The sequence below is a fragment of the Vigna angularis genome, chromosome 3 (assembly GCF_016808095.1).
Source record: "Vigna angularis cultivar LongXiaoDou No.4 chromosome 3, ASM1680809v1, whole genome shotgun sequence".
NCBI lineage: Eukaryota > Viridiplantae > Streptophyta > Magnoliopsida > Fabales > Fabaceae > Vigna > Vigna angularis.
In genome coordinates this window covers 2,166,894-2,194,804 of record NC_068972.1, presented here as the reverse complement: position 1 = coordinate 2,194,804, position 27,911 = coordinate 2,166,894, and the positions used below count along the sequence as shown (strand labels likewise).

At 32.3% G+C, this 27,911-nt stretch overlaps 3 protein-coding genes across 20 annotated transcripts; 1 reads left to right on the top strand and 2 right to left on the bottom strand.

Moving 5' to 3' along the window:
- Nucleotides 1-263: 263 nt before the first annotated feature.
- On the bottom strand, nucleotides 264-5,169 carry LOC108326457 (dihydrolipoyllysine-residue acetyltransferase component 4 of pyruvate dehydrogenase complex, chloroplastic). The gene is made up of 6 exons (XM_017559974.2): nucleotides 4,125-5,169; nucleotides 3,828-4,019; nucleotides 3,573-3,660; nucleotides 3,405-3,475; nucleotides 3,210-3,293; nucleotides 264-671 (listed from the first exon to the last, which is right to left on the bottom strand). Exons 1-6 carry the CDS (start codon nucleotides 4,983-4,985, stop codon nucleotides 567-569), a joined length of 1,401 nt encoding a protein of 466 aa, XP_017415463.1. The 5' UTR covers nucleotides 4,986-5,169; the 3' UTR covers nucleotides 264-566.
- A 3,747-nt stretch (nucleotides 5,170-8,916) lies between these two features.
- Nucleotides 8,917-10,939, top strand: LOC108325397 (uncharacterized). 2 transcript variants are annotated; one of them, XM_017558466.2, is made up of 3 exons: nucleotides 8,917-9,431; nucleotides 9,502-9,583; nucleotides 10,657-10,939. In XM_017558466.2, exons 1-3 carry the CDS (start codon nucleotides 9,315-9,317, stop codon nucleotides 10,803-10,805), a joined length of 348 nt encoding a protein of 115 aa, XP_017413955.1. In that variant the 5' UTR covers nucleotides 8,917-9,314; the 3' UTR covers nucleotides 10,806-10,939. The 2 variants fall into 2 exon arrangements, with proteins under 2 accessions (XP_017413955.1, XP_017413954.1); XM_017558465.2 differs by having other exon boundaries at nucleotides 10,654-10,939.
- Nucleotides 10,940-11,802: 863 nt separating this feature from the next.
- LOC108325853 (uncharacterized) lies at nucleotides 11,803-21,367 on the bottom strand. Of its 17 annotated transcripts, XR_008247780.1 has the most exons (17): nucleotides 20,867-21,367; nucleotides 19,116-20,251; nucleotides 18,807-18,976; nucleotides 18,037-18,203; nucleotides 17,878-17,946; nucleotides 17,498-17,570; nucleotides 16,831-16,987; nucleotides 16,435-16,726; nucleotides 16,208-16,322; nucleotides 15,937-16,100; nucleotides 15,633-15,707; nucleotides 15,351-15,531; nucleotides 15,120-15,225; nucleotides 14,780-14,843; nucleotides 14,188-14,239; nucleotides 14,064-14,084; nucleotides 11,803-12,191 (listed from the first exon to the last, which is right to left on the bottom strand). XR_008247780.1 is itself a non-coding variant. In XM_052874819.1 (13 exons), the coding sequence occupies exons 1-13, from the start codon at nucleotides 21,215-21,217 to the stop codon at nucleotides 15,197-15,199; spliced, it is 2,979 nt and encodes a 992-aa protein (XP_052730779.1). In that variant the 5' UTR covers nucleotides 21,218-21,367; the 3' UTR covers nucleotides 15,013-15,196. The 17 variants fall into 17 exon arrangements, 2 of the variants coding, with proteins under 2 accessions (XP_052730779.1, XP_017414439.1); XR_008247776.1 differs by having other exon boundaries at nucleotides 14,064-14,088; nucleotides 14,188-14,843; XR_008247778.1 differs by having other exon boundaries at nucleotides 14,188-14,843.
- Between the last annotated feature and the right edge of the window lie 6,544 nt (nucleotides 21,368-27,911).

Here is a 27,911-nt window from a genome sequence, read left to right as displayed (position 1 = left end):
AGCCGCATGAGTTATGCACGTTGGTTATATAATGAGTGAATAAAAATACAAAAGCATGTTTAGAAACATGATTGATTTGACTACAGTGAGTGATTATAGATGTTCCCGTGGATTTAGTTGAACCAACCGAGCTAAACACATTAAAAACATATTTGGTAATCAAAATAGGATAAGATACAAATGATGATATCAGTTGGAGAAAGGAAGAGCGCATCCCAACTCTCATCCTTCCCAACCAATTTAGCACGGAGGAAAAGAAACCATTGGCTGGAATAAGTAATTTTCTTATTGAAAAATCGAACCTTTAAAACTGCTTACTGCTTACAAGTAGATTGTCAACATAATTGCCTTACAACATACCCCACTGTAAACAATATTAAAGTTCTTTTCCCTATCAAAAAATCTAGCAAATGGTCCTCAGGATAGCTCCTAAAAGATAAAACATGATGAAAGTTGAGGGGAAAAAAAATCAGAAAATGTTCAGCATCGAGCCAAACAGCTTCTCAACAAAGTGTCAAGTCGTGATCCGATGGTGGCCATAATTTTATGTTGGAAGTGCATAATGACTATAATGTCAGGCTTTCTGGGTTTTCAATGATTTTTGAGAATGTCTGGAGGAATGCAGCCAAGTCAGCACCATATATTATTCGATGATCAGCAGTTACATTCACCTGAAAAAGGAAGTTTAAATCAATTCTAATCACATTTAATGGTTCAAATTCAACTATACCCAACTTAAAACAAAAACACTAAATATGGTAGTGCAACCATGCATCTTAATGGTCAAGAGCTGAAAGGAAACGTTGTTGAGTACTTAAGTTATATTGTAATTTTCGATATTCCTATGAGAATAAATGCAGGTAAAATATGAGGATAACACGTTGTACGGGACCAACAACGCCTGGGATTTTTAATTTTTTTTAAACTAGTTAATAATCGTCGGAATGTTGTATTCCTAAGCTTGAAAGAAAATGTTACTTCTCCGGAGTATATGAAACAATTCTCCAACTTTCGGATGATTAAACTTTTGTATAAATTGGGAAAATTTAACAATTAAAAAAGTGGGTACGGTACGGCAGCTGTCCCTTATACTCAAGAAAATTTTAAGAAAATTATTCGCTGTATTCATCCGGTGAGAAGACGGAATAAAGGCAGAGAGAGTAGAGAAAACTTCAACCTTTACGAATGATGTGCAAGGACAAGATGACAATTTCCTTGAAAGATTTGATGTTAAACTTTTATTGTTGCATACCTTGACCTATTGTGTGAGAACCTTGCGCAATAGCATGCTGTTTTACATAGGCTATTTCAAAACAGCATAAAAACTAGGGCTTGGGTAGGATTGTTCCATCATCAATTGACCAAAGCCTGTAGTGACTGCTCTAGTGGTTATATATTTAAAGGCATGTTCCCTAGATAACAAAGCTTGGAGATTGGAAGTCCCTCTCTTTCGACACGAAAGATAAAAAAGTCCGGTCATTTAGTGGGTCAAGGAATGTAACAGGGTGTCAGAGTAAGTACTCGATCACTGTTAGTTTAGTAACTGGTTTTGTAGCTTGCCTATCAATTTTTGACAGTTGGCAGCCATGTACGTAGTTCTCAGTCATTTCCTAATACTTTCTGTATATATATGTTTCTAATTGAGACCTTTACCTTTCGTCTGTATAGAGAAACATAATATAGATCGATTGAATATAATAATGATAACAATAACAGAAGGCCGATTTCAAGTTTACTCTTGGTTCGAGCTCTCTTTCTCTATGCTTAGGTTATTTTTCTAACATGCTATCCAATTCTTCTTATGGGGCTTAGCCTCTCACTCATGGCAGACTCTTCCATGCTTATGATCCTTCTATCTTGTTGTGATGGAGTAATTATATGAATATCCAACTGTTTATACCACTATCAATGTTTACACTAATAAATAGTTATTTGTAAGGTTTAATTAGTAATTTAATCATTCTATCTAGGACTTGATTCGTTTAGGTCCTTATATTTTTCCTTTTTGGTTTAATTGAGTCCTTATTCTTTTAAGAGAACTCACTATCACTCTGACGTTTACACCATTTAGAAAGTATCCCGTGTCAAAATTTGGATGATTTTCTATTTTGAAACCTCTTTGATTTTGACACATGACACCTTCTAAGCAACACGACAGACCCATATTTTGACACATTGCATCTTTCAAATGGTATTAACACCAATTTAACGAAAGAGGTCAAATTGAGTCTTTTTAAAAAACGAGACTCAATTGAGTGAAGAAAAAAAAATCAGGATAAAAACAAATCAAAAGCCTAAATACAGAGACCAAATTACTAATTAAGTTTATTTTTAACATTAGGCTATTAGTTGTAAAATACTCAGTTTGTAGTTTAGTAAATGGTGTTGCAGCTTGCCTGTCTTCTCTATCTGTTTAGCAACTGTTGCAGTTGGCAATCATACGTGTAGTGCCAAGTCAACACCTAGTACTGTCTGTATGTAACTATTTCTGCAGACCTTTACCTTCTTCTGTATATAAAGGATGTCTTGGTAACAATATCGATGATTATTTTAGTTGGCAAAAGTAATTCTTTTGATATGAGAGGCCAAGACTTAAGCAAATTAAGGATCCAAGACCTGGGGGGAAAGTTTAGATAACACTTTCTTCAAGAGAGAAGAACTACACATTCCAAGCCAGATAACAATGAAGTATTTGTAAGGACAAAAATACGCAGGGTAAAATAGCAGCAAACAAAATTTCAAGAACTTCAGAGGGTGGACTCTGGTTTTTCTCTTAACGACAGTAATCCAGCAAATCTTTTAAAGATAATAATGAAAATGGTCAAGATTTTTGACAACCCATTGAATTAAATCTTAAGAAAAATATATTATTGAGACATAACACTGCACAGATGTAATCCAAAATCAAATCTTAAACCCATTTATTAACTCTACCAAAAAAATATATAATCATGTAGCACAGCTCCATGCAGATGCCCAGAATTTAGGGTATGCCCGACAACTGAACTTTCAGAAAGTATCATTATGCAGTATAACACCATGCAAATACAGTATAAGGTTTATGCCTAATTGCCTAAACATGATAATTCTGGTGCATTGCCAAAAAGGTTCTATTTCCTTTAAAAATTGTTTGTGTTCACCTGGACAATGTCCATTGTTGTAAGCATAAGTGCGTAAACAAACAAAAGAAGTTATAACAAGTAACTCACCAGCATTTTATTCTTCACGCTGAAGAATCCATCTTTATCAGCCAGAACAGTGGGCCTAGACGCTCCAACAGCCATGATAGCACCCTGGAAATAAAGAGCAAGGCAAAGTTTAAACCCCAAATAAAACATGCCACAAAATGAGCCACAGCATCTCCGAAGATCAAGGCTTCAAAAGTCCCAAAAGTCATTACTAACCTGGCCTGGTGGGAGTATGGCATCAAACCTGTCAACTCCAAACATACCCAAATTGGAAAGTGTGAAAGTTCCTGTTGCATGCACGATCAAATTTGAGTCAGAATTAAAATACTCAAGTTTCACATAACGATAAAAAATTGCCCACATTGACAATAACTACAAAGAAACCTGAATTATACTCATGAGGTTGCAATTGCTTTGCACGAGCTTTTTCCACTAGCTCCTTCCATTTTTGGGACAACAGATACAAGTCCAACTGCCATAACAAAAACAAGTACCCAATAAATTAGACAAACAACAACAGCTCTATCTTCCTAGATGAGGTCAGCTACTACGATAAAGATTCATCAATTTCCCTGGCTACAGAACACTGCATTATACAAGAAACAAACTAATTTTGATTTGTATAGAGAAGCCACGCACCTTATCTGCATCCTGGAGAACAGGAGTGATCAAACCACCATTAATTGCCACGGCAACAGCAACATTAATGTTACTGTTATAGACGAAGTTCTTACCGTCTTTGCAGGTGGCATTGACAACAGGGTGCTGAACAAGTGCCATTGCAGCAGCCTTAGCCAAAATAGCCGTCATAGTCACACCCTTCGGTTTCACCTAATAAACAGAAAGAACACAACACAAACACATTATTAAAAAATTCCTTATTCCAATGAACACAATTCACATAAATCAAACACTTTCTGATAAGCATATCCATACCTTCTCATAAAGAGCATCCAATGCATCAGTAGTCACAGGGTAACCAACCCTGAAAGTAGGCACAGATAGACTCTCCATCATGTTCTTCGCCACCGCAGATTGCATCGTAGTGAAAGGAACAACACTCGAACCCGGAATGGGAGCTAGTGCAGCAGAACCAGCAGCAGATTTCGGTGCAGGAGTTGGCGCCGCCGGAGCAGGACTCACCGGCGGAGACACATTGCTCTTTGACGGAGCTACTCCGGCCGCAACCTCCACATCCGCAGGAGTAATCCGACCAAACGGACCGGATCCCACGACCGTCGCAATGTCCACCTTGTGCTGCTTCGCGAGTTTCTTAGCCTGAGGCGTGGCCACGGTCTTCCTTGGCCCATCGGTAACGGACTTTGCCGGAGGAGGAGGAGGAGGTGGCGGAGTAATCTCCGGAGCAGCGGCAGAGGGAGCGGCGGCGGAGGGAGTGGCGGGAGAAGAAGCAGATTGGGCGGCTTTGGCTTTGGCTTCAGCGACTTCTTCGGGAGAATCAACGAGAAGGCCAATGGCGGCTCCGACGGGAGCGGTTTCGCCGTCGGCAACGACGATGGCGGCGAGGATGCCGTCGTAGAAGGTCTCGACGTCCATGTCGGCCTTGTCGGACTCAACGACGACAACGCTTTCACCCTTGGAGAGCTTGTCGCCCTCGGATTTGATCCAGGAGACAATTTTGCCTTCGGTCATGGTGGAGCTGAGGGCGGGCATGAAGATTTCGCGGATCTTGGCTTGAACGGAGAAACGGCGGCGGGGGAATGCGATGAAGCGGCGGCATGGGAGGAGAGTGGTGGAGAGGGAGGAGGAGAAGGAAAGGGTGTTGGGGAGAGATGCCATTGTGATCACTACACAGAAATGGTTTGCGAAGAGAATTGCAGTGAAGAGAAGAGAAGGCGGAGACACCTATGAAGTGTTTGTTGGTTGGTTCACTCTCTTCTTTGTGTTCTCAATTCGCTCCCTCAAATATCGATCTACACTTGGAATTTCTAGCTCATCTAAGTCTTGCTAACTTAGTACTTATCGCCCAAATAAAAACAATAATGAGACAATATCTATATCGTTAAACAACATCGTCATGGTAAGAGAAGTGCTAATAAGAAATTAATACATGCATTAGAAACTATATTATAAAAATTAGATTTAATTTATACGCTAAATAGTTTAGTCTAATTTGTTGATGAATTGTTATAACCTATTTAATTCATTGAAAATTTTAATTCTCTTAATTTATACAAAAAAAAAGTATTAGATCTACAATTTAACAAGGTTTTATAAAAATATTTCTATATAAAGTAGCTTTTATAAAAATGATTATTCACTTAATCTACAATTTAACAAGGTTATTGAAAATACACTATTCATGTGTTTTAATTTAATTTCCAGTATTATTAATTATAGTACTTTGAAATTTTAAATATTGTTAAATTAATAGTGTTTAAGTGGTTGATTAAATTACTAGTGTTTCTATATAAAGTATTAGATCTAATGTCGATGAGAGTCATTGATACCATAAATCTAGGAGATAAAAGAGAGAGAAATGCGAATCTCTTAAATTAATGAGGAAGAATAAAGTATAAAAGGTTTACTAATAACATAAAAAAAAGTAAATAAATATTTAGATTGTTAATCAACTTATATATGTATTTTAAAATAGTTAAGGTCGAAATTAATAAACTCGGAATCTATTCTCTTTGGTTCATTCCTTCTTCTTCTTTTTTTTTCTTTTTTTTATTTATTTATTTTTACTTTTTTCTTGTGATTATTTTTGTGTTCCTCTTTTACTTATCGGATATAAATTCTTTTTAGAAAATTTTATTATCTATCTAAATTTTTTAGTTCAATTTTTATTTTTTTCATGTAGTAAGTTATAGAAAAATAACACTTTATTTAGAATAAGTATATTTTTTGCTCTGATATATCTCTCAATTCTCTATCTTTTAGTTTATTGTGGGAGTAATGGACACTTTTGAGTCAAAAGAAACTTTATTTTGGTGTTTGAAACTACAAAGAATAATTAAAATTAATATTTTTTAATTGTGAACTAAGCTCGATAAATATGTTAAATTTTAGTTTCTATAATGTTTTATTTGAATAAAATTATTTAATATATAGAATTATACATGTAGGAAGGACTTTTAACATATATATAGAGGTATCTGCTGTCTGCAGTTGTTTTTGTTTGGATCATTCGCCCAGTTTTACTATTTTTTTATCATATGTAAAAAATAACAAAATTAGTCTAATAATAGTATAAATTTTGGTTTTAGTTTGGGTAAGGATTTTTATTTTTTAATTTTTCAATATTTAAAATTATCTTTAAAATTTTTATTGTTAATTTCAAGATAGATAAATAGTATTTAATAAAGGATTGAAATTTTTATCGTGTTATCCAGTAGTATTAGATTACAAGAGGTGTTGAATGGGGGTGGTAATTAATCTTTTTCTTCAACATTTAACAATTACTATGGATAAAAAATATTCTTTTTTATTTAAATAGATATTTATTTAGAAATGAAAATTAAAATATACCCATTTTATAAAATATAAATTATAATTAAGTTATTTTTAAATTAATAATTAATTAAAAATAGTTAATTGTTTTTATACTATTGAATTTAATTTTTGAATGATGCTGGATCAATACTATGGTGGGTAGAGGAAGTTCTTATAAAAGTCTGTGAACATTTTGGAGCACATGGATGAATGGAGATACGACTTCTTCTATATTGTGTGAATCTAATTTTACAAAATTAACCTATCAGGGAAATCTTTAGCATCGTGATTAAAATATATGTAATAATTACTGTTATTTTTTACCAGATTAATGAATAACTGATAGATACATTATATAGTATACAAAGTATAACTAATATAATTTCATCAATCCATATTTTCAAATTAAAGTTATATTACCATGATATATATATGAAGTATTTTAAATAAAAATAAAATTTACACCAATACTTGACTTGATAATTCAATGAGACGTGGGCTTTTCTATGATTATCAGTTATGCAATAAATATATAAAATATAAATTATGTGAAATATATAGAACTAAAGTTAGTTATGAGATGATAAATGAATATTTTGTGGATGTATAGTGAAATCTGTAAAAGAAATATTTTATTTTATCCAATTTTTAAATTTAAATAACATGTACTAAAAACATCTGATAAAAAAACTAAATGATAATTGATTACATATTTGAAATTTTATAAATTATAAATATTATATGGTTTAAACTTACCATAATAATTTTATGAAGTTAGGATTTTCGTATTTACATATACATAGATAAGTGTATTATAAAAAGATGTATACATACACAATAAATGAAATGATAGTAAAATTGTCAAAACAAACCACCCGATTTATTATGAGTTAGTTATTTACTAAGTCAATATAACTAGACTCATTTATTAACGAATTTAAAAATTTTGAACTTAATTTGGCCTATCACATATTAGTAGGTTAAACTCTTTAACTTTTCTAATTGTAATTTTTTTCTTCAATTAAAAAAATACAATTTTTTCCTAATTGAAACCTAAATAAAGTTCAATCCGACTGATGCTAAACTTTAAATACAATTCAAAACAAAAAGAATACAATATAATTCAAATACATTTAAAGATATAAAAGCACTTAGGGTTTTGTTTTTTTTCACATAATTTAATATTTAGAAATTATGAGTGGAACCTGACTCACCACAGGTTTAACCTAGATAAACTGAATTCTTAATGAATTGGTTCATTTTGATTTGTGTTTTGCAATTTTTTTAATCTAATCCAACATAGTGAACCAAGTTGACTCGTGAATTTTAATTTATTTTGACAATTATAAATAATATAATACAATTTGTTAAGGGCATCAAGCCAAATTCTCAAAAAATAATTACAATAATTTGATTAGAACATAAAATTAATTGAAACTATTTTATCCTTTCGATAGTTTATGTCATGTTTATGTAATGATCTTGCATAATTATATTATATACATACAAGAATTCATAAAAGAAACTATAACTTATTAATTTATATGTGTCTTTAAAGAATTCATATATTTTTATTTGAAAAGTATTTCAAACTACGAAAATTTTGTACGACCTCTTTACTAGATAAACAATATAATATAGTTTTGTAAGGATGTTAAAAAAATGTAAAAAAAAAAGCAATAAACATGTGTCCAAATCGAAGGATTCAATTAAAATTATGTTTATATTTTTAATAATACATAAGATTTTTGTATGAAGAATTAAAGATTCCACACAGAATACAACAAGTTAAAGACGTCACATTATTTACTAATTCAGTCCTTAATTTTCATGTGGGTAGACTGAGTGAATCAACATGATCTACCACGGATACAATTCAGACAGGATCTATTGTTGTCAGTACAATCTTATTTAACGCAAATTACCAAATAAAAGACACTCATTTTCATGTTCCTAATACATGTAAGATAATTGTAGAAGCATAAGCAATTGTTTGAAATACTGAAACAAGACGAAGATCGGTGTTTTCATACGTAGATCTGTCACATTTGGCCTTTTCTTTGCCGTGCATAGCTTCATGAAAGAGACTTTTTTAAAGTAGAATACCACAACTTCAATCTGTATGAAAGGACCCTGCTGGAACCAACTGTTTGACTTTAGTTACACAAAGAGGACCTACGATAATGAATCCAATGTTTCTAATCTTCTCCATAGTCATATAGCTATCTACCATCATTACTTAAAACAATAAATACTCAAACTTCTACCTTCCTTTACTCTCTAACCAGAAAAATTTAGAGTAAAGTGTATTCATACAACGGTTGTATAATTGCACTGGCTTAAGCCTAGCAGAGTCAACTAATTGCATCATTAGTGTAGCTGAATAGTTCAGTTACTTTATTGGTAAGTAGAAAAAAACAACCAAGCACTATGTGGGACATGCTTCAGGACTACATAATCTCCGTTAAAATAGCCTTAAAACCTAACCTTTTTCACTTTCTTTGCCATTCATTCCTATCATGCTTTCTCCATTTTCTGCCCACCATAAACAAGCATCCCAGGTGGTGAAGTTGTTCTATCACCGTAGAAAGTGATTTTCAAAGTCATACATCATTTTCTGCACGTCTTTTTTTATGTAGGATGGTATTGAGGGTGTGCTAGATTAATGCTGTTATGGCTTTTGAAGATGGTTCCGAAAAGGAGCTACAGAAAGTTGGTCTAGAAATCTCCAATCGTTTTCCTCTTACAAGGACTACTCTGGCATCTATGGAGTCTTTGTCTTTGCCAGTGGTACTGTAAACTCCTTCCTTACTCTATTTTTGCAGTTTTGAAACTGACCATGATCTTGTGCTGAACCCAGGTTCAGGAAGTTGTTCTTTCTGCTGATATGCAATGTGAGAAGTGCCAGAAGAGGGTAGCTGATTTTATTGCTAAAATGAATGGTAAGCCTCTGTTTTACATTGAGTGTGGATTAGTGATTGCAAAATTTGGACATTGTTATATGATTTGCTTTGAAGCTCTAAGAGAAATGAGAGATCTCACTGTTTTTGTCGAGGGTTAGTATGATTACTTGATTGCAGAGAATTGACTGTTTGGTATTTCAGATGAATGAGAAATTCAGAATTTCTTACCAATTATCTTTTACCCTGAGATATGGTTAAAGAGAAAAAGTTCAATGGCCCATACTGTTTTTGTTGTCACATTTGATTAGGGTGGCATGTGTTTCGGCTGTAAAGCTGGGGAACACTGTTATTTATATCTGTACTCTGCACTAAACCAACAACTGTTATTTCTTCTGCTTTTGGTCTTTTTCTTTTTGCAACTTCGTTACCTTCTGATATATGTTGGCGTTTTCCCCCAAACATTATGCAAGTTCAACAAATTTAAAGTAAAAATATTTTAATTTGATACAAGTATTTTACATTTATTAAATGCTGTTAGGTCTGGTGTATCATGGAATGGATGTAACAACTATTTTTACAAACCACCATACACTTTTATTTGGAAATTAGGATTTAGATAAAGAAACTATGTAAATGGTAGATCATATCTAGAAGACAACTTCATAAATAAAGTAATTTTTTTTTTTGGGTATTGAAGTTGTACTTTTTTTAGGACCATTTTAATGTCTTTTCACATTTATTTAGAAATTATGGTTAAAAACAAATAGTATTTTAGTTTCTTTTTGATTTAAAGTGAAGTTGTGAGCATTTTACATTAGAGTCATACTTACAAAGAATACTTTAATTGAAAAAAAAAATAAAATAAGCTTTACTTTTTTGTCAAGCATAATTTACCTTAAAAATAAAAAAACAAGTCCACATTTGCACTTACTTTGCCATAAAGAATGTTATTTAAGCATTATCTTTGATATAACCTTTTGTTTCTTAGAATTAGCATTGCACTTATTTTTTATTAGGACAATAAACAAGTGAGATTAAAATTTGAAACACTTTTTTCTATTCAACATTTTTTGATGTAATTCTAATGGGCAGATGTTATGATTTTTCAGCAGAAACGGAGTCAGTGGTGGTGAATGTGTTGGAAAAAAAGGTGGTACTTACTTTCAGATTAACAACTATTGGTAAAGTAATCTCTCAACAAATTACTCCCCTCCCTAAAGTTGCAATTATTAAAAGGATATTTCGTTTTTCACGGAGCTAAGTATCGCTTACAAGAGATCCACATGAGCATAAGATTTTTCTAATTTGATTTCCCCATGTACAGCACAAACTTTATTGCATCTGTGATTGAATTTCTTTTGTAATTGCCTTCTCACTGAATTAGCCTTGTCGAGATATGGATATTCCGAAGTGATTTAGGTCTGTTTATTTTAGAGGAAAACAGAATTAATTTGATTAAAACAATTTTGAGAAATATGTAACTAAGTTTGGTGCCCTCTGTAAATAATGTTTGTTGTCACCTCATGACTAGGGTCACTCAGTGTTACACAAAAATCCTGGTCAGCATCTTTGATTAGCTGAAATAACATTCCAGTGTATGTATTTTTTATAATTCCATTAGGTATTAAGTATAAATACAAAAACATGACTTTTTTTGCTATGAAGTTATCTTATACATCTATTTCAGAATTGCATCACTCACAACCTCCATTTCATTTCGCTTAATTTTTAATCAAACACCAAATTATTTCATCTAGTTTACAAATTAAAAATGCCTCATCCCCAAATATTTAAGTTAATCAAGATAAACTTTAATCACTTCCATTTGATTTCATCGAGCATGTATCAAGCTAGTTGTGTTTACATGTACTTCATAAAAATAATAACCTGTGACGAAAAAGTAACTTCTATTTTAATAGCTCAAAAGTTGCATTTTTTTTTCAAAAGAAATAACATCAGCACTCCTGCATATCATATTTTATGGTTAAAAGTAGTGCATTACAGAATCTGTGATAAATTTTAGAACAAAACAAATCTCAAATTTGTTATGTTTCTGTAGTTATAACGTATTAAAGTTCTATTATAAACATGAAATACTTCTTGAGTTTTTGACATTATTAAAATCACAAAAAAAGTTAGATCTATCACAATTATTTGATATTAGATAATTATTATAATTTAATTTTAATATCTAACGTTAAAATTAAAATAATAGTACTGAATTAGTCATAATATTAACATTAGTTTATTCAGATATGGGTAATAAAAGACTACCACAACTCTAAATATCGTATTATAAATTATTAAATATATTGTTTTAGAACTAAAGACTACTTGGAAGTTGAGTAAAAAGCAAAAATTTAAGAGACGGTTCTACTACTCCAACTTAAATCACAGCTCCACTGCCGATCAAACCATTCGTTATGGGACCACCAACTCCACCAGATCGTATTTTTATTTCCATATCTAGATCAAAATCATGCCCAATTGCACGAGGACTTACTTTTTTTGGAGGACTTACTTTTTCTGACCGGTTATTCGGACAGGCAAGTACAGCATTCTGCTCAGATAGCAAACTATCCTAAAACATCTGTTTTTAGCTGCCCCAATATTCCCTCCAAAATACCAGTATTACAGTATTTCTTACCTGAAAAAACCGGCACCACGGGATCCATATAAAGGGAATATATGAACATTTCAACATGACTAGACAGAACCTGCTTTCCTTTTGGATACTTTACAAAAATGGTTCATGAAACATGCTATTTGAGCTACACATTCAAGAGATCAGGATATTAAATGAATAAACGGTTCACAGATATCAAGCGAAAGAGAGTTTTCTGTAGGTACAATCTACCCACACCCGAGAACAATCTCGTTTTGAAAGCTAACCATTGATTTCTACAGCCAAGGTAGATCTACACTACTATGTCAATATTTGAGATAGGCCTTACGTTTCTCCAAGATACATTTTATACATTTATCCACAAAAAAAAGGAGGCGGTAGTCAATCGGAAGTCGTTTCAAGTTTCAGAACTCCTAAATTAGTAAAGCTATAGCAATCAAGTAAAGCTTTTTCTCAAAGGTGAGGTAGAAACTACCCACATCCAAGGACAATCTTGTCTGGAAAGGTTTCCATTAACTTGTACAACCAAGGTACAACAGCATACAACATTTGAGGCATGTCTGCTTTGTTCTCCAGTATAGCACATTCCCCAAAAAATGGTAGTCTCATCTTTCCAATTTTAGAATAGTCCTAAACTAGTAAGATATGGCAGTCATCTAAACCTTGACTCATTTTTGTTACTTAATTTGCAAGGCCGTTTTATTTTCTATTCATTATCAAATTAAAATATAAAAAAGGTAAACTGACAGGCTAAAGTGTACATGCATTGAAGCCAACCGAGGACTGCAAAAGAATTGACCAACCTTTTCTACCCAGACTCTGTTGAGATTTTAGAATTGTCTCTCCTGAGTCTTCCAAATATACTAATATTGGTAAATTAAAAAAGCTTTCAAATATGTTTTAAAATATCAAAATCAGTCTATTTTGTAGGCACGGTAAAAGGGCAGGCACAAAAAACCGAGCAAAGAATCCAAATTCAGTCAATGATGGAAGCCATGGAGAATGTATAATAACAGAAAAGACTGCAAAAACAAATTTAAAACGACAGGATCATAGACTGGAATCAAATCTCGAAAGAATTTGATTGAGTGGGTTTCACATAGTCCTTGAACTGAAATTTTTATTGGAAACAACATCGGTTTAATTAAAAAAAAAAAAACCTCATGCAACGTGTTTCAGAAGTTCAAAAAACAGAACTAAATTACGAAATATATATTAAAAAAAAAAGTCAGCACAATATCATTGGATTGATGGTGAACATATAAACACATACATTGAGAAACATGAGTGAAAATTGACTGAGTATCTGAAGTGATGAACAGACAGAATAAGCAAAGAAAATGACACGTTATAGCATCATGGCAGCACCATAACGATAATTTAACAGCATTGAGTTATTTTTTAGTCCCCTTATGGTGGGAGCGACCGTCTTCTTTCACTAAATTTTAAAATACGTATGCGTATGTCATCCCTAAGAAATGAATTCTACTAACAAATAAAACTCAATTCCATTCTAAAAAACAAATAAACATGAAATCAACATGCTCGTCAAATGAATCACAACGAAAAGAACAAGATTGGCCAGTAACAAACAATATTAGGCGTTTAGGACAACATGGAACAGGAGCATAGCAAAAAACACAATGTTTAATTAGAAGAAACAACTCAGGAAGTATGGCACATAGCCCGACAATCAAACCTAAGCGCCATCTACATTCAACATAGGAAACAAGCAGCAGGAAAGTTTTACCGCAAATTGCAAATTGGATATTCCACCAAATCGGAAACAGGAATAAAGACTAGGTTCACACTGTAAAAAACTGGATGCAAAGGACCATCAATGCCTTCTACACTGACAATGATGCGAAAGGACTTGAACTTGAATATACTTACAAAAATTGCAGGACCAAGATGCTACCTAAGATTTAAAAATGAAACAAGAATCAGATTCATTTTGCAATTTTAATCCATACCACAAGCTTAACAGAACAATAGTTTCTGAATTTGAATTGCTCACCGTCAAACGGATTTGCTTCAAGAACATAGCCAAAGACATCCAGTGGAATTGCCTCCAACATGACCCGCCATGGATAAGATGCAACACAAGTTTATTAGGATATGTGTATGGGTAAATTTAAGGAAAAAAAGTATTATAAATAACACAAGACAACAGATGGAAAGGCATGCTCAAGTACAATTCAAGAAAAAAATATCCACACACCTAAGTCATGACTAAAAATTAAAAGAAATACGCGGAAAAAGCTATTGCTTGGGAATTCGACCATTTATACTGAAACAATTTAAAAGGCAGTAAAAACTAGGCATATGGCCTAGTGGCACGTGTATCTAGAATCGGAAGCAAGTTCATCACTGACCACTTCCCTCCCCTTAACTCATGTACCCAGCTAACAACAATAATTAACGTGAGTAGCTCAAACAGCACCAATAACCACTGATTCTCCTCATAAAAAAAATTGACAGCTCAAGCTCATTGAAATAAGTTCCTACTCGAATGTGGTAGTTATTCTATTACCACTGTTAATGAAAATGGAAATCATAACTCATTCCAGCACGGTGAAATTAATCTCCCAATAAACAAGCCAAGGTACCTTCTCCTGGGTTCCTTTTAAGCATCTAAGCATGAAGGGATGCCTCAAACCAGTGATATGTGTCCTGAATGAGAAATAAAATTAGAATCTCCAGAATCCAAGGAATATATATTAATTGACAGTAATAATGAAAGCCAAGGGTGAAAAGAATATAATCTATGCAAATAGTATAAGCAAAACAAAATAAAAGTTACATAAAATAGGAAAGAGTAAAGAAAGAATAAGCCAGCCTATAAAAAAAATTCAAAATTAAACTTTCCGAGAATGTAATTGGAAGAGGAACGTTTGAAGTACAAATACAGCTACACTAAAGGAAACTGCCATTGGCAAGTTGTCTTACAATAGAAACAGTACATTCCACTGAAAGAACCGCCAGTAAAGTGTACGCCTGTAGAGAGACATCACCCTTTTTTCACTTCAACATGCTGACAACTGTGATGACACTCCTTGGGCCATACACAGAAGATAGATAGTGCCAAATAAAATTAGAACCTCAATATCAATTGGATCATTATGTACAAATATCAGTATATCATTTTGGGAGTCAATTTCAGCAACATTGTTCACTTGCCAGTGATGAATGGGTGGTTCAGAGCTTGTGACACTGTCAGCCTCTTGTCTGGATCCAGGACAAAAACTTTTTCCAAAAGATCCCTAAAGTTGGCCAACATTTTTGGATCCTCCCCGGAAGAGCCAGTGATGAGTGTCCCAATATCTTTTGGCTTAATGTTGAGAATCAGCCGCTTTATGGCCTATTAAGGAATAATTATAGCATCATTATTCAAACTCGTCAAAAAACCCATTCACAATTGATAACAGATCAGCTTGAAATACAACCTAAAGTCTGGCTTACCTTTTTTGTCACAGGATCTTCCTCTGTTGCAAGAAAATTCAGGTCCTGATCAAAATGTTGTTCAGTAAATGCTCCCTGCAAGGAAGATAGTCAAAAAATAAGTGGATATCATTAATAAGAATAAATTTATTTACACCAAAAGTTGAATTGAGGTACAGCCACATAAAAGGAGTGATTTAGGAAGTAAGTCAAAATAGATACACAATAGCAAACGTGTATCAAGTATTGAAATAATTCATACTCAACAATCAAACTGTGGCTGGGCACTAATAAAAAATAAATAAATAAAATAATAAATGTATACCTTTCGTAGCATCTTCTTTGGAAAAGGGCCCTTCAGTTCCATGTGAAGTCGTAGCATGTCATTGTTAGTAAGCCCAGGGAAAAGAACCTTACCTACATATAACTCATACAAACAACAGCCTACAGACCAAATATCCAATGGATGATCATATGCCAAGCCAAGTACTGCATACAAACATTCAAAAGCCCAAACAGTTGGCAAACCATCAGACATTCAACAAGAAAAAAGCAGTTAGGAATGAAAAATCATAAATACAATGAATGGAACTTACTTATTTCTGGGGCACGATAAAAACGACTCACAAGATATGGTGTAACTTCATTTTTACCAGCAAACATTGCATTACCAAAGTCACAAAGCTTCAAAACATTTTTAGCCTCATTTACCTAGTCAGAAGGGAAAATTGCAGATATAAAAGTTAGACTATAGATTTTTTTCTTGAAATTAGGAAACAAAACTATGAAAAAATTATAAAAGCAATAGTATTTTAGAGCATACCAACATATTATCTGGCTTTATGTCACAATGAAGAACACCACAGTTCCGGAGATGCTTCAAGGCAATAAAAAGCTGTTTTGCGTATGCTCTCACAGCTGTTAGCCTAAGGCCAATATTGCGACCAAACTTCTTTAAAACCTCACGGAGATTCATATTAAGAGATTCAAAAACTAAACAAAGATGATTCCTGTATCTAAAACTTGAAAGGAAACGAACACAATGACGTTTATCATCTGGATCTGCACCTACTAATTTCTTCAATATGACCAATTCATCCATACCAGCCTTGTACCTAGGCACGTTACATATGTAGAACAGTGAGAAAAAAATAAAAATAAAAAACTACCCAAAAGAAAAAAGCTCACTGATGATTCCCAAGAAACAAACATCACTCACATGGTGTCATTATTACGAATTATTTTTATTGCTACTTCCTCTGGCTCACCATTTCCCACCTTCAGATTCTTTGCCCGAACAACTGTTGAAAAGACACCCCTCCCGTGTGCAGCAGTGACTTCATACCGGCCATCAAGTATTTCACCAATTCGATAGCCTGCATAACAACGTCACGGCATAAAACAATGAACAGAAAAACAAATATGTCAGAGAAATTCCAACAATTGCAAGAAAATCTGATAACGCCCAAAGATTCTACCACATGTTAACAGGTTTCAAGAACAGATCCATTATAAATGCCACACGTAAATAAAGATGTGTAACATGCTATTGTCAAAACAGACCACTCTTGATCTATTTCAACTTGGTGTGTGTGTGTGGTTGGGATTGGGGGGGGCGGATTAATGTATTGATTATCTCCCGTCATTCTTTCCAAACACAACAAAATTAATGTTTTGATATAAAAAATCAATGCTGTTACACTTTTGAAAGAACAAATATAAAGAGACATGTTAACAATAGCCAACCAATAAACAAGTTATGTAAAAACAACTAATAACGTTTCTGGCAAAGAAGCCAAAACAATTCGTCAAACTCTCAGGCCTCAATACAACAATTCAAAAGAACGTTATGAAAACAGATACATAAAATCCAACGAATTACTTACTGTAGTATCCCTCTGCATCATCCCAGTTGTCATGTAGGCCAACCCTTTCAATCATTAAACCATCACCTTTTCCCTGAAAAAGAAGGTAGTAAATCTTAATAGTTAAGATAAGAGCAAAAATATGAATAAACAATTATGGTTTAACGTTTCAAGTCAAGAAAAAAATACTGACATAATTCCAGAAGCAACTGCAATAAGTGTAGTGAAATTGTATCGAAGAATGTATGTGATGAAAAATATAAAGAAACCAGCTATATGTGATGAAAAGATATCACACTATAGTACATTCAGTGTCTTAACACTCGACTATGAAGTAATATACTACAATTCAGGTGCACACAGATACTACAAAATTAAAATAGTATGACCAAAACACTTACTGATTTTCGAACTCCCGTTGGTGTCTCCCCAAATATATCGTCACAGTACTTGTCCTCTGACCTTTCACTCTGTAAGCATAACAAATGAAATTAAAAAATCCACTAGATATATATATTTCCAACTTATAAAGTAATTTTTACTTTAAAATAAGGGCAGACCTTTGGAGTACCCTCTCCCAGGCCTCCAGCAAGAGATATCTTCTGAGAAGCAACAGTCACATTTTCAGGAGATTTTCCAACAGCAAATGATGGCTCCACATAATCGGCATCATCATTCTTACCATCATGTGCTTCATAGGTTTCAGTTTGACTGTCTGTATCCTTGTCTAATAAGAGCACCATACAAAGTTACTTAAAGTAGTCCAAGTAGGAAGATAACAAGGGGGAAATGGAATAATGATCAACACTTCTAACATATCTTCTCTTCAATAAATCTTTTAATTTCAGAATTCAATATAATGGTAATAATATAATAAAAACATCAATTACTATCTAAAAATAGAAAAATGGTCACATGAATCTTCAGGTGCGACCCAAACATGCAATTTTAATTTTAATATTTCATCCGCTCCTATGCTTTTTTTACATGATAGATATTTATATATATATATATATATATATATATATAGAGAGAGAGAGAGAGAGAGAGTTAGAGACATAAATACTCAAAAATATTTTTGATGAAAAATGTTTTGAAAACCCCCAAAAAATTTAGGGGTGGGGGGTTCCCTGTGGATTCATCCATACTTGTGTTGTTGAAAAAGGTTAATTTCCTATGCAAGAATTAAGATACCAAGTAAGCATTTAAAGATCAAAATGACAACAAGAAGACTATAGATGAAGACAGAATTAAACTTGTGACCAAAGGTAATTTAACTGATACTATCAACCCATCATACAGATCAATAAAGAAATGAGGAAAACAATACCTTTTCGTTCATTTCCAACCACTTCTACTTGCTGATGCTGTTTCTTGTATTTCTCCATTATTGCTTCCCTTCTTCTTCTACTTTCTTCTTTGATCCTGTTGAGATCTTCCTCTTCTTGGTCAGGTAAGTGCAATGTATCCTCCTCTAAGTCATCTGGTTCAACCTCACTGCTGCATTCAATATACATATAAACAAAATAAAAATTTAAAAAAAATGTTGAGTGCATTGTTTCAAAAATAACTAAAGGTGATAGAAAAGTAGAGAAAAAATGTGTATAGAAGAAAATGGGATTTAGTCAATGAAACATACCTTGTTAGTTTGCTTTCATCCACTTCTGCAGTACTTCCCCCCCTTGAAGTATAATCCTTTACAGGATTACCAGGATTTCTTTTTCTATCCCAATGGTAATCATTTTCTTCATGTCTCGAATGTTTTCTATATTTATCTCCATTGTCATTACCATCTTCATGACGCACATGCCTATCTTTACCATTTGCAGTGTCTCTATCCTTGTGCCTATATCTATCATCACGCCTTGCCCTCTCCTTAATATTATCCCTTTCTCGATTCTTATCATCCCTTTCATTCTCCAGGTCTCTATCTCTCTTAGCATCTCTTGTTCTGTCCCTACTCCTATCTCTTTCCTTTTCCCTTCTCATATCCCTCTCAAACACCGTCTCCCAGCTCCTATCTCTTTCCTTTTCTTGCCTCCTGTCCCTATCCTCCCTTTCCCTGCTCCTGTCTTTTTCTACATCCCTTTTATATCTCTCACGGCTCCTTTCACGTTCCTTTACCCTTTGGCGGTCCCTCTCAATCTCCTTACCCCTGCTTGTTTCCTCTTGTTTTTTTTCGCTGTACAAGTCTCTATCCCTACTCCTATCTCTATCATGGGCCTCGCGATTGTGATATCCACTACTGTATTCCCTTCTATCATCTACCACACTTCCATGACCATGTTCCCTTCCACGTGCCCTCACTCTTTCCTCATCATAGTCATATTCAGAGCGCCTTCTCTTGGAATGATCATATTCATCTATGACACTACGAGAACGAGACCTGTCTCTTGTATGACCAATTGATCTTGATCGACTTCTATATCTGCCATGAGAAGGAGAACTTCCTGATATTCTACCTTTGTCTCCCCCACTTTCGGATGACGAATTCCTATGGAAATGTGTTTTCCTAACATTAGCCTCCAGTGCATCAAAGTCACCTTTTAGTTTCTCATTCCCTTTAAAATGTCCAAGCTCACCATTCCGCGACTTATCTGCCCTGGAAGATTTAGGATTCAAATAACCATTGTCCAGACCATCTGTAGCATGCTTTCCATCTTGAGTCTCAGCACTTAAACGATTAGGAGAGACACCATCTGCATTGGTTGCAGGACTAATAAATTTATCAACCCTGATGTCCTCATTAGTTTCTGAATTTACAGTGAGGTCTCCCTGTTCAGCACAAATGAAAAATTGAGTGGACATGCAGAAAACCAAAGTGCTGGAGGTGATGCCAAATGAAATAAACAGTGCCTTAAAATCAGTCCATGAGCAAAATTAAATTTACAAAACTCATAACCAGCTCTTACAAATTAACTGTAAGCCACCAGTCTTCACTGAAACGCCTAGAGAGACTTCTTTTGCAATTCACTCATGTTCGTGTAGTGCAACCAGGTTCTTACATATCTATGAGACACTGACAGGGTACTATACCAAAGCTCTCAGGAATTAAAAAAAAAAAACTCATTATACGTCCGAAAACAACAAAAAAAAATTATTATACGTCCCAAAACAACAAAAAAAAAACTCATTATACGTCCGAAAACAACGAATCGCAGTGCTCTGTTTGGTCATCGAGAGGAAGTGAGATACACCGAAACACCTAAAATACTGAGACAGGAAAACCATTCGCAACCAAGAAACAGAATTACGAAAAGGGAAATTTCTTTCAAATCTACTCCAATGGCCTCTACTTTCTCCGAGACCAAACAGATATCACGTTTATTGATACACAAAAATGAAAGCAAGTGAACTAAAACAAAATAAACGAAATCAATCGCAACATACCGAATTTTGATTATCGGATTGAACATCTCGATCTCCAGTCACCTTGATTTCACCAGGTTCGACATCAGATTCAGTCTCTTTTTTCCCTACCTCGCTATCGAGAGCTTCGTCGTCGAGGATCTCTCCTTCCTCCACATCGTCCTCCTGTACATGTCTATGCGGAGTTGGACAAGGAACAGCAGCAATTGTTCGATCGTCGAATTCAATATCTTCATCGCGCTTTTTGCTCCCGTGACGGTGGCGGTGGCGATGGCGATGGCGGTGCTTGTGGCGCTTCGAGGATCTGTCCACATCCTCTGGGGAGGGTGATCGGCGATGCTTGTGACGCGAGTCACGGGCATCGGTAGCCATGATTGGATGAGAAGTTAGGGTTAGGGTTTTTTGTGTTCGTTCTTGTATAGGAAGCTACAATGGCAGAAGAGCGAAAGATAATAGCACGCGCGGTATTGGAACAGATTGAAGGACCTGACCTACAAGTACAACTAGTTAATTTGTACGTGCTTTACAAGCGCGTCTACTTGTAGACCTCTCTAAGTAATCCTTCAGATTCCTTTATTATCTTTCATTTCTTTTTTCTTTTTTTTTTGGCTGAATAAAAGCATAATAAATTAGCAAGTTTAATTATTCTGAGTTATTTGACAACTAATGGGTTCTTCAGTGAACTGTAAAAGTATATAATATATATATAATATAATATACAATATAATTTTAGAATGTTTACGTATATACGGTTATTTTACTATATCAATAAATTCGTAATATTTGTATATTTTGAGTATATATATATATATATATATATATATATATATATTATTGAACAAAATATTTGTTTTTTTTAATTTCATCCTCTAAGTAATTATTTATTAACTTTATTTTTTAAGGAACTTTTTTAATTTAATATTTTTTAAAATTTGACCATTTTTAACTTAATATTTTTAAAAATTAAAATAACTATCTATAATAAAAAAATACGTACAAAAAAAATTACAAAAATTATAAAAACTATTTATATTTACTTTATAATTAAATTTTATTATTTTTATCATAGAAAAAATTGAAGCACGTGTTTTCTAGTTACTGTGCAAAATGAATTTGTTTTATTTTACTTTCAATGGATTTTGTATTTTTTTCAAATTGGAATATTTACTTAATATTTTTTATTTAAATTACTTTTTAAAATATCTTTGAATTTTTTAAATATCTTTTAGTTTATAAAATGGTAATATTTAGAGGTAAGAAATTTTTATGTTATATCATTATATTATATTATATTATATATATATATATATATATATATATATATATATATGTGTGTGTGTGTGTGAGAGAGAGAGTGTGTCTTTTGTATTTCTCATATTTTTAAAAATCTCATAAACACAAATTCATTTTAGTAACCAGATTTATTTTTTATTCTTTTTTGTTAAAAATAATGTCAAATTTTTTAATAGGCTATATTTATGTTACATTTATATAACAAGTCAAGTCCTTAAAAGAAGTTATATTCTCTCTTGCGATCTTAATCATTGAAGTCGTCTATAAAAATTACAAAAAACTTATATAAAAAAAGTCAAAATTGAAGTGTTAATTGTAACACCCAAATATTTTAAAGGTATTACTGATAATAGAGACTAAATTAATTTGATATCTCATATAAACAATCAAACTTTATTTCAATTACTCCAAAGTACAATACCAAACTTACAATCAATTACTCCAAAGTACAATACCAAACTTACAAACTTTAAACAATATAGTTTTCACCATTGAAATTTCAACTTATAAGTTTTACACAACATAATCTTCCCAATATAAATTTATTCTTTTTACAAAAATCCCTGAAAGTTTTTCCCCGCATCTCTCTCATCTCTAAGCTTTTTCAACCGCATCTGCAACATTATCTAATCACATATAACATGAGTTATATGATCATAGTACAAACAAATAAGGGTAAGTCATATCATAAAATCATTAAACTTGTAATAAAAATATTATAATCATGTATTTCTGCAATTGATAAAATATCATTATTCCGATGTCATTAATTCATCATTATCAAAATCATCTTTCTCATTTCCATAAATCTTACAAGTGTACCATGCTTACTCATGAAGCCTTATGGTCAGACCGCTCTCTGCCTGCTTCCTTAAACTTCACTTATATACTATGTCTTACTTTCTGAAGCCTTATGGTCAGACCCCTCTTTGCCTGCTTTTATAAAACTTACGAATCATATGTTTATGTCAAAGCCTTATGGTCAGACCACTTTCTGCTTGCTTTCATAAACCTCAGGTGTTACTTTGCTCATACCAAACTCTCATGGTATAACTCGAACATACTACTCCCGGTAGTAACATCATTTCATAAGTAATGATTTCTCATATCCACCCCAACATTTCATAAAACCAACAATTCCTACCCTCCTATCCACCTAACTCAATCATGTTCATTTTTTAATCATGAATTCATAATAACCCGTTTTGGTATCAATAAATTAAACATATTGCCAGATATCATGCTTCATATTATAAACTCATTTTGCCCATAACGAGTATAACTCAACGTATTTTCACCAAACAAAGATAATGGATCAACCAAAATATATCAACATATCTTAGGAACTACATATTAAAGTCTGGGCTCAATGTAATAAAATATATATGAAATTTTTACCATGATAATATTATGCATCTACAATCAACTTGTTTTATTTTATTTTCATCCTAGTATAGATTTTTCTTTACTCCAATTGGTCACCGGAGAGGACCCAAATGTCTGAACGCATCAAACTCACCTTCGAGGCCAGCACATATGACTAGTCACAACTGACTGGACCAGGCCAGGGCTGCTCTATGATCAGGGATGTGCCAACTCAGGTTTTTAAGGTTCCTCTATCCTACCAACAAAGAAAGGCCCTCAATAATTAACAATTGATTTATTTAAATTATCTACCATGTTCTCTTATGCTCTAAATTTGAAATGCCAAATTTTAATGTTTTCACTTCCTCTCATAGCAACCTCAAACAATATCTGTACATCTATTTAATACCCATATATAATCTATTTCAGAACCCTTACTTCAGACCTTCCAACAAGATCAATTTCAGCCAACAAACTCATTCAGAACAGATTAAATTCATCACATCACAACATGTACAATTTCACGGTTTCAGTTATCATACCCAATATAATAAAAGTCATAAAATAGTTTCACAAGAGCACACCAGTTCAACATTCATATGCAAATATTTTATAAAATAAATTCATACAAAAATGATTAGCTCCCATTACCATCAAAATAATATTAATAAAAATTTAGGGGAATCAAGAAGTTGAATCTGGCAGAGCCGGTTAGACAACTTCTAATCCATCCAAAAATACAATATAATTAAATAACACGAATAATAACATGTCTGGGGAAACAAGAAGTTGAATCTGGCAGAGCCGGTTAGACAACTTCTAATCCATCCAAAAATACAATATAATTAAATAACACGAACAATAACATGTCTGGGGAAACAAGAAGTTGAATCTGGCAGAGCCGGTTAGACAACTTCTAATCCATCCAAAAATACAATATAATTAAATAACACGAACAATAACATGTCTGGGAAACAAGAAGTTGAATCTGGCAGAGCCGGTTAGACAACTTCTAATCCTTCCAAAAATGCAATAAAATAAATAAGTAAAGCAATAAATAGTTTGGGGAAACAAGAAGTTGAATCTGGCAGAGCCGGTTAGACAACTTCTAATCCTTCCAAAATATAATAAAAAAAATAAGGAAAGCAATAAAATGTTTGGGGAAACAAGAAATTGAATCTCGCAGAGCCGGTTAGACAATTTCTAATCCTTCCAAATAAAAAAAAATAAACAACTAATAACATACAAATGGCATAACATAATCAATATCACATTTTACAACTATCACACTTGGATATCATCACAGAAGCATACTCTTATTTAAATTTCAAGATCATACAGAAACAAAATACTTCATATTCAAGATTTAAGATCAGACAAAAGCAGAATATAGCATATTCCAGACTCAAGATAATACAAGAGGAAATACTCAAAGTTAGCTCCCCTTACCTCTATTCCAGACTTAGTTTCCTCTTCTCAAACCGTTCTCCGAAAACTTCCAGAATTTCCCCTCTTCAACTAGAATTTCCTCCAACTCTCTTCTCTCACAATTTCTCTAGAATTTTGGTGTAAATCTTCAGCCTCCCCCCCTTGGCTATTTATAGCCAAAAAATTTACTATTCATTTTTACTATTCACTTTTACTATTCATTTTTACTATTCAAAAATTATTTTTTATTCACCATTCTTATCTCTGAATGATTAATTCTACGTGGAGTGTTCTCTTCCACAATTTATTTTAATATATATTTTTTTTTTAACCATTCACTATTCACTATTCACTATTTACTATTCACTATTTACTATTTACTATTTACTATTCACTATTCACTTTTCTTAAAAAAATCCTAAATAAGTTATAAAAAATTTGAAGCCCTCCCTCTAGAATTACTATAATTTTATATCCAAAAATTTACATTTTTCTATCCATTAAAATTATTATTACTAATAAAATGCTAAAATTTACTATTATAAATAAATAAATATATATATATATATATATATTTTTTTTTATGGGTCTTACATTAATCACACCAAAAGACATAATTATATGCTCGTAATGCTTCTATATGGACCTTAAGGCAATCTTTTGTACATCTTTTGCTTTTACCGTAATCTAATGATATTTAAATTGAATATTCATCATTGAAAATATCATAATTACATGTAATTGATCCATCAAATCATTAATTCTTAGAATATGATAGTTTTTAATTATTAACTTGTTCAACTATGTAATTCACACACAACCTAAAATTACCACATTTCTTCTTCACCAACAACACAAGTGCTTCCCAAGGTGACACATTTGATATGATGAACTACTTTCCCAACAACTATTCAATATGTTTTTTCAACTCTATCAACTCAGTTAGGGCCATATAGTAAGGACATTGATGCTAGCTCTACTTTTGATACTAAATCAATAGAAATTTTAACTTTTCGTTAAGGAGACAACTTTGACACTTCATATGAAAATACATCCTACAACTCGTTTACAAATAAAATATATTAACTTATATTACCTTTCTTAACTTTCAACTGAATTAAGATGATAAAATATTGTGATCCTTCGTTGGCTTTTTGCCACACCTAATGAGACGACAACAACCTTGACTCTCCTAAACTAGGAAACAACAGCTTCTTTTAACTATAATTAATAAGAATGTGATTAGCAAATAGTCAATCAATTACCAATATCACATCCAAATCCTGTATAGACAAACACATAAGTTTGTCCTTGAACTTATGTCTCTCTACTACCATCGGACATCTAGCACACAACGCAAACATCTTAACCAAACCGAAAGTTGGATAAATACTATGAGAGGTATCAAGCTCCGTAGAAACAATGTAAAATCGAGAGTATCTCTTGTTGGACTCCAATTGCATTCTACATAATTTTACTTTTGACTATCACAAATTGTTCACATTTTACTACAAAAAAATATTGTTTTCATCGTAATTGTGAGAATTGTGTCAAAGTTTCATATATTTTTGTTTTTGTAGAACTAACTTTCTAGTTAGATCTATACTTTCATGTTTTGCAAAGTACGTTTGTAAATCTTTAAACTCAGATTCAGTTGGTAAAGTATTTTGTATTACATGAAAAATGCAATAACATTTATTATAGTGTTTAGATGTTAAAAACAATCATATAGTTTGACTGGTACGACAACGTTAGGTAAGACTTTTTATTTTTTTCGAAAATTTCTTTATCAATTTTCTAATGACAAATATGTGATTAGAATTTGTTAAAACTTTTGGGAGGTAAAAGATTAATTAATGTTGGATTGTAGTAAAAAAAAGAAAAATTATGTATTTACTGAAAGTAATGACAAAAAAAAATTCACAACTAATAATTAAATTATAAAATTATATAATTAATCGTGATCATAAGTAAGGAAAGTAATTGGACAAAATAAGAATTACATTATTTAACACTCATATTACCTATTGAAAGAAAAATTAACGATAAATACTCAATTGTGTTTTAATATTTCAATATATCATAAAACTTTAAAGGAAGCTCAGTTAAAAGTTTCCAATTTTATAAAAAAATCAAATTTAATTAAATATAAAATAAAATAAACGACAAAAAGTATGGGGTTTTTTTGGTTTGCTTTGCCTTAGTCAAAAACTGGACTACACTAAGTGGTGTTTTCCGTCAAGTGATATGGTATTTTATGGGAGACCACGGGATTGATTTTCCTGAAATAAAAAAACGAGACTTGTGAAATATTTGAAACGTGGAATGGATTTGATGGACTGAGTGAGGAAATAAAGAAACGAGGAAGAAACTTCAAAGTGGAAGTAATGTTATTTGGATTAAGAAAATAGGAGGAAAAAAAAGAAATAAATTTGTGAGTTATTTAATTAATATTAATATAATAATTAAAAATTATCTTTTGACTGATAATTTTCTAGTTATCTTCAAAATGAATTTAACATTTACATTTTTTCAATAATTGTAACTTGCATATATAGTTAAATCATTATTTTCATCATCTGAATATGTGTTTGTAAAAGTATTACGAATTAGAATGATATTATTATCGTGTATAATAATGTAAAAAAAATATATTAAAAAATGAAAAATAAAATGAAATAAGAAGAATTTTTAAATAAATCTAAGTAAATATAGGATTAAGCTGCACTAAGTTTTAGATCAATTCGATTTAATTTATTTTTTATTTCACTTTACTTGAATTTAGATTAATTAGATTTGACTTGAACGACTCAATTTTATTTAAGTTTGAATCAATTCAACTTGATTTAAAATTCTACCAACTTAATTTAATCTAAACCTAAATTAATTTAAATAGACTTTAGTTTAACACCGATTGTATTAATTTAACTATTTCAAACTTTGAAATGATATAAACATATTAGATATTAAATTTTAAATA

Bases quoted from the DNA above. Each gene is read 5' to 3' on its own strand.
- LOC108326457 (XM_017559974.2), bottom strand. From the start codon at position 4,985: ATGGCATCTCTCCCCAACACCCTTTCCTTCTCCTCCTCCCTCTCCACC. The intron at 3,476-3,572 runs GTTTCTTTGTAG...TGCATGCAACAG, and splicing joins ACCTCATGAGTATAATTCAG to GAACTTTCACACTTTCCAAT. The intron at 672-3,209 runs GTGAGTTACTTG...TTCCTTTTTCAG, and splicing joins GCGTGAAGAATAAAATGCTG to GTGAATGTAACTGCTGATCA.
- LOC108325397 (XM_017558465.2), top strand. From the start codon at position 9,315: ATGGCTTTTGAAGATGGTTCCGAAAAGGAGCTACAGAAAGTTGGTCTA. The intron at 9,432-9,501 runs GTACTGTAAACT...TGCTGAACCCAG, and splicing joins AGTCTTTGTCTTTGCCAGTG to GTTCAGGAAGTTGTTCTTTC. The intron at 9,584-10,653 runs GTAAGCCTCTGT...ATGATTTTTCAG, and splicing joins TTTTATTGCTAAAATGAATG to CAGAAACGGAGTCAGTGGTG.
- LOC108325853 (XM_052874819.1), bottom strand. From the start codon at position 21,217: ATGGCTACCGATGCCCGTGACTCGCGTCACAAGCATCGCCGATCACCC. The intron at 16,727-16,830 runs GTGAGTGATGTT...TAACGTGCCTAG, and splicing joins ATTCGTAATAATGACACCAT to GTACAAGGCTGGTATGGATG. The intron at 16,101-16,207 runs GTAAGTTCCATT...GTTTGTATGCAG, and splicing joins TTATCGTGCCCCAGAAATAA to TACTTGGCTTGGCATATGAT.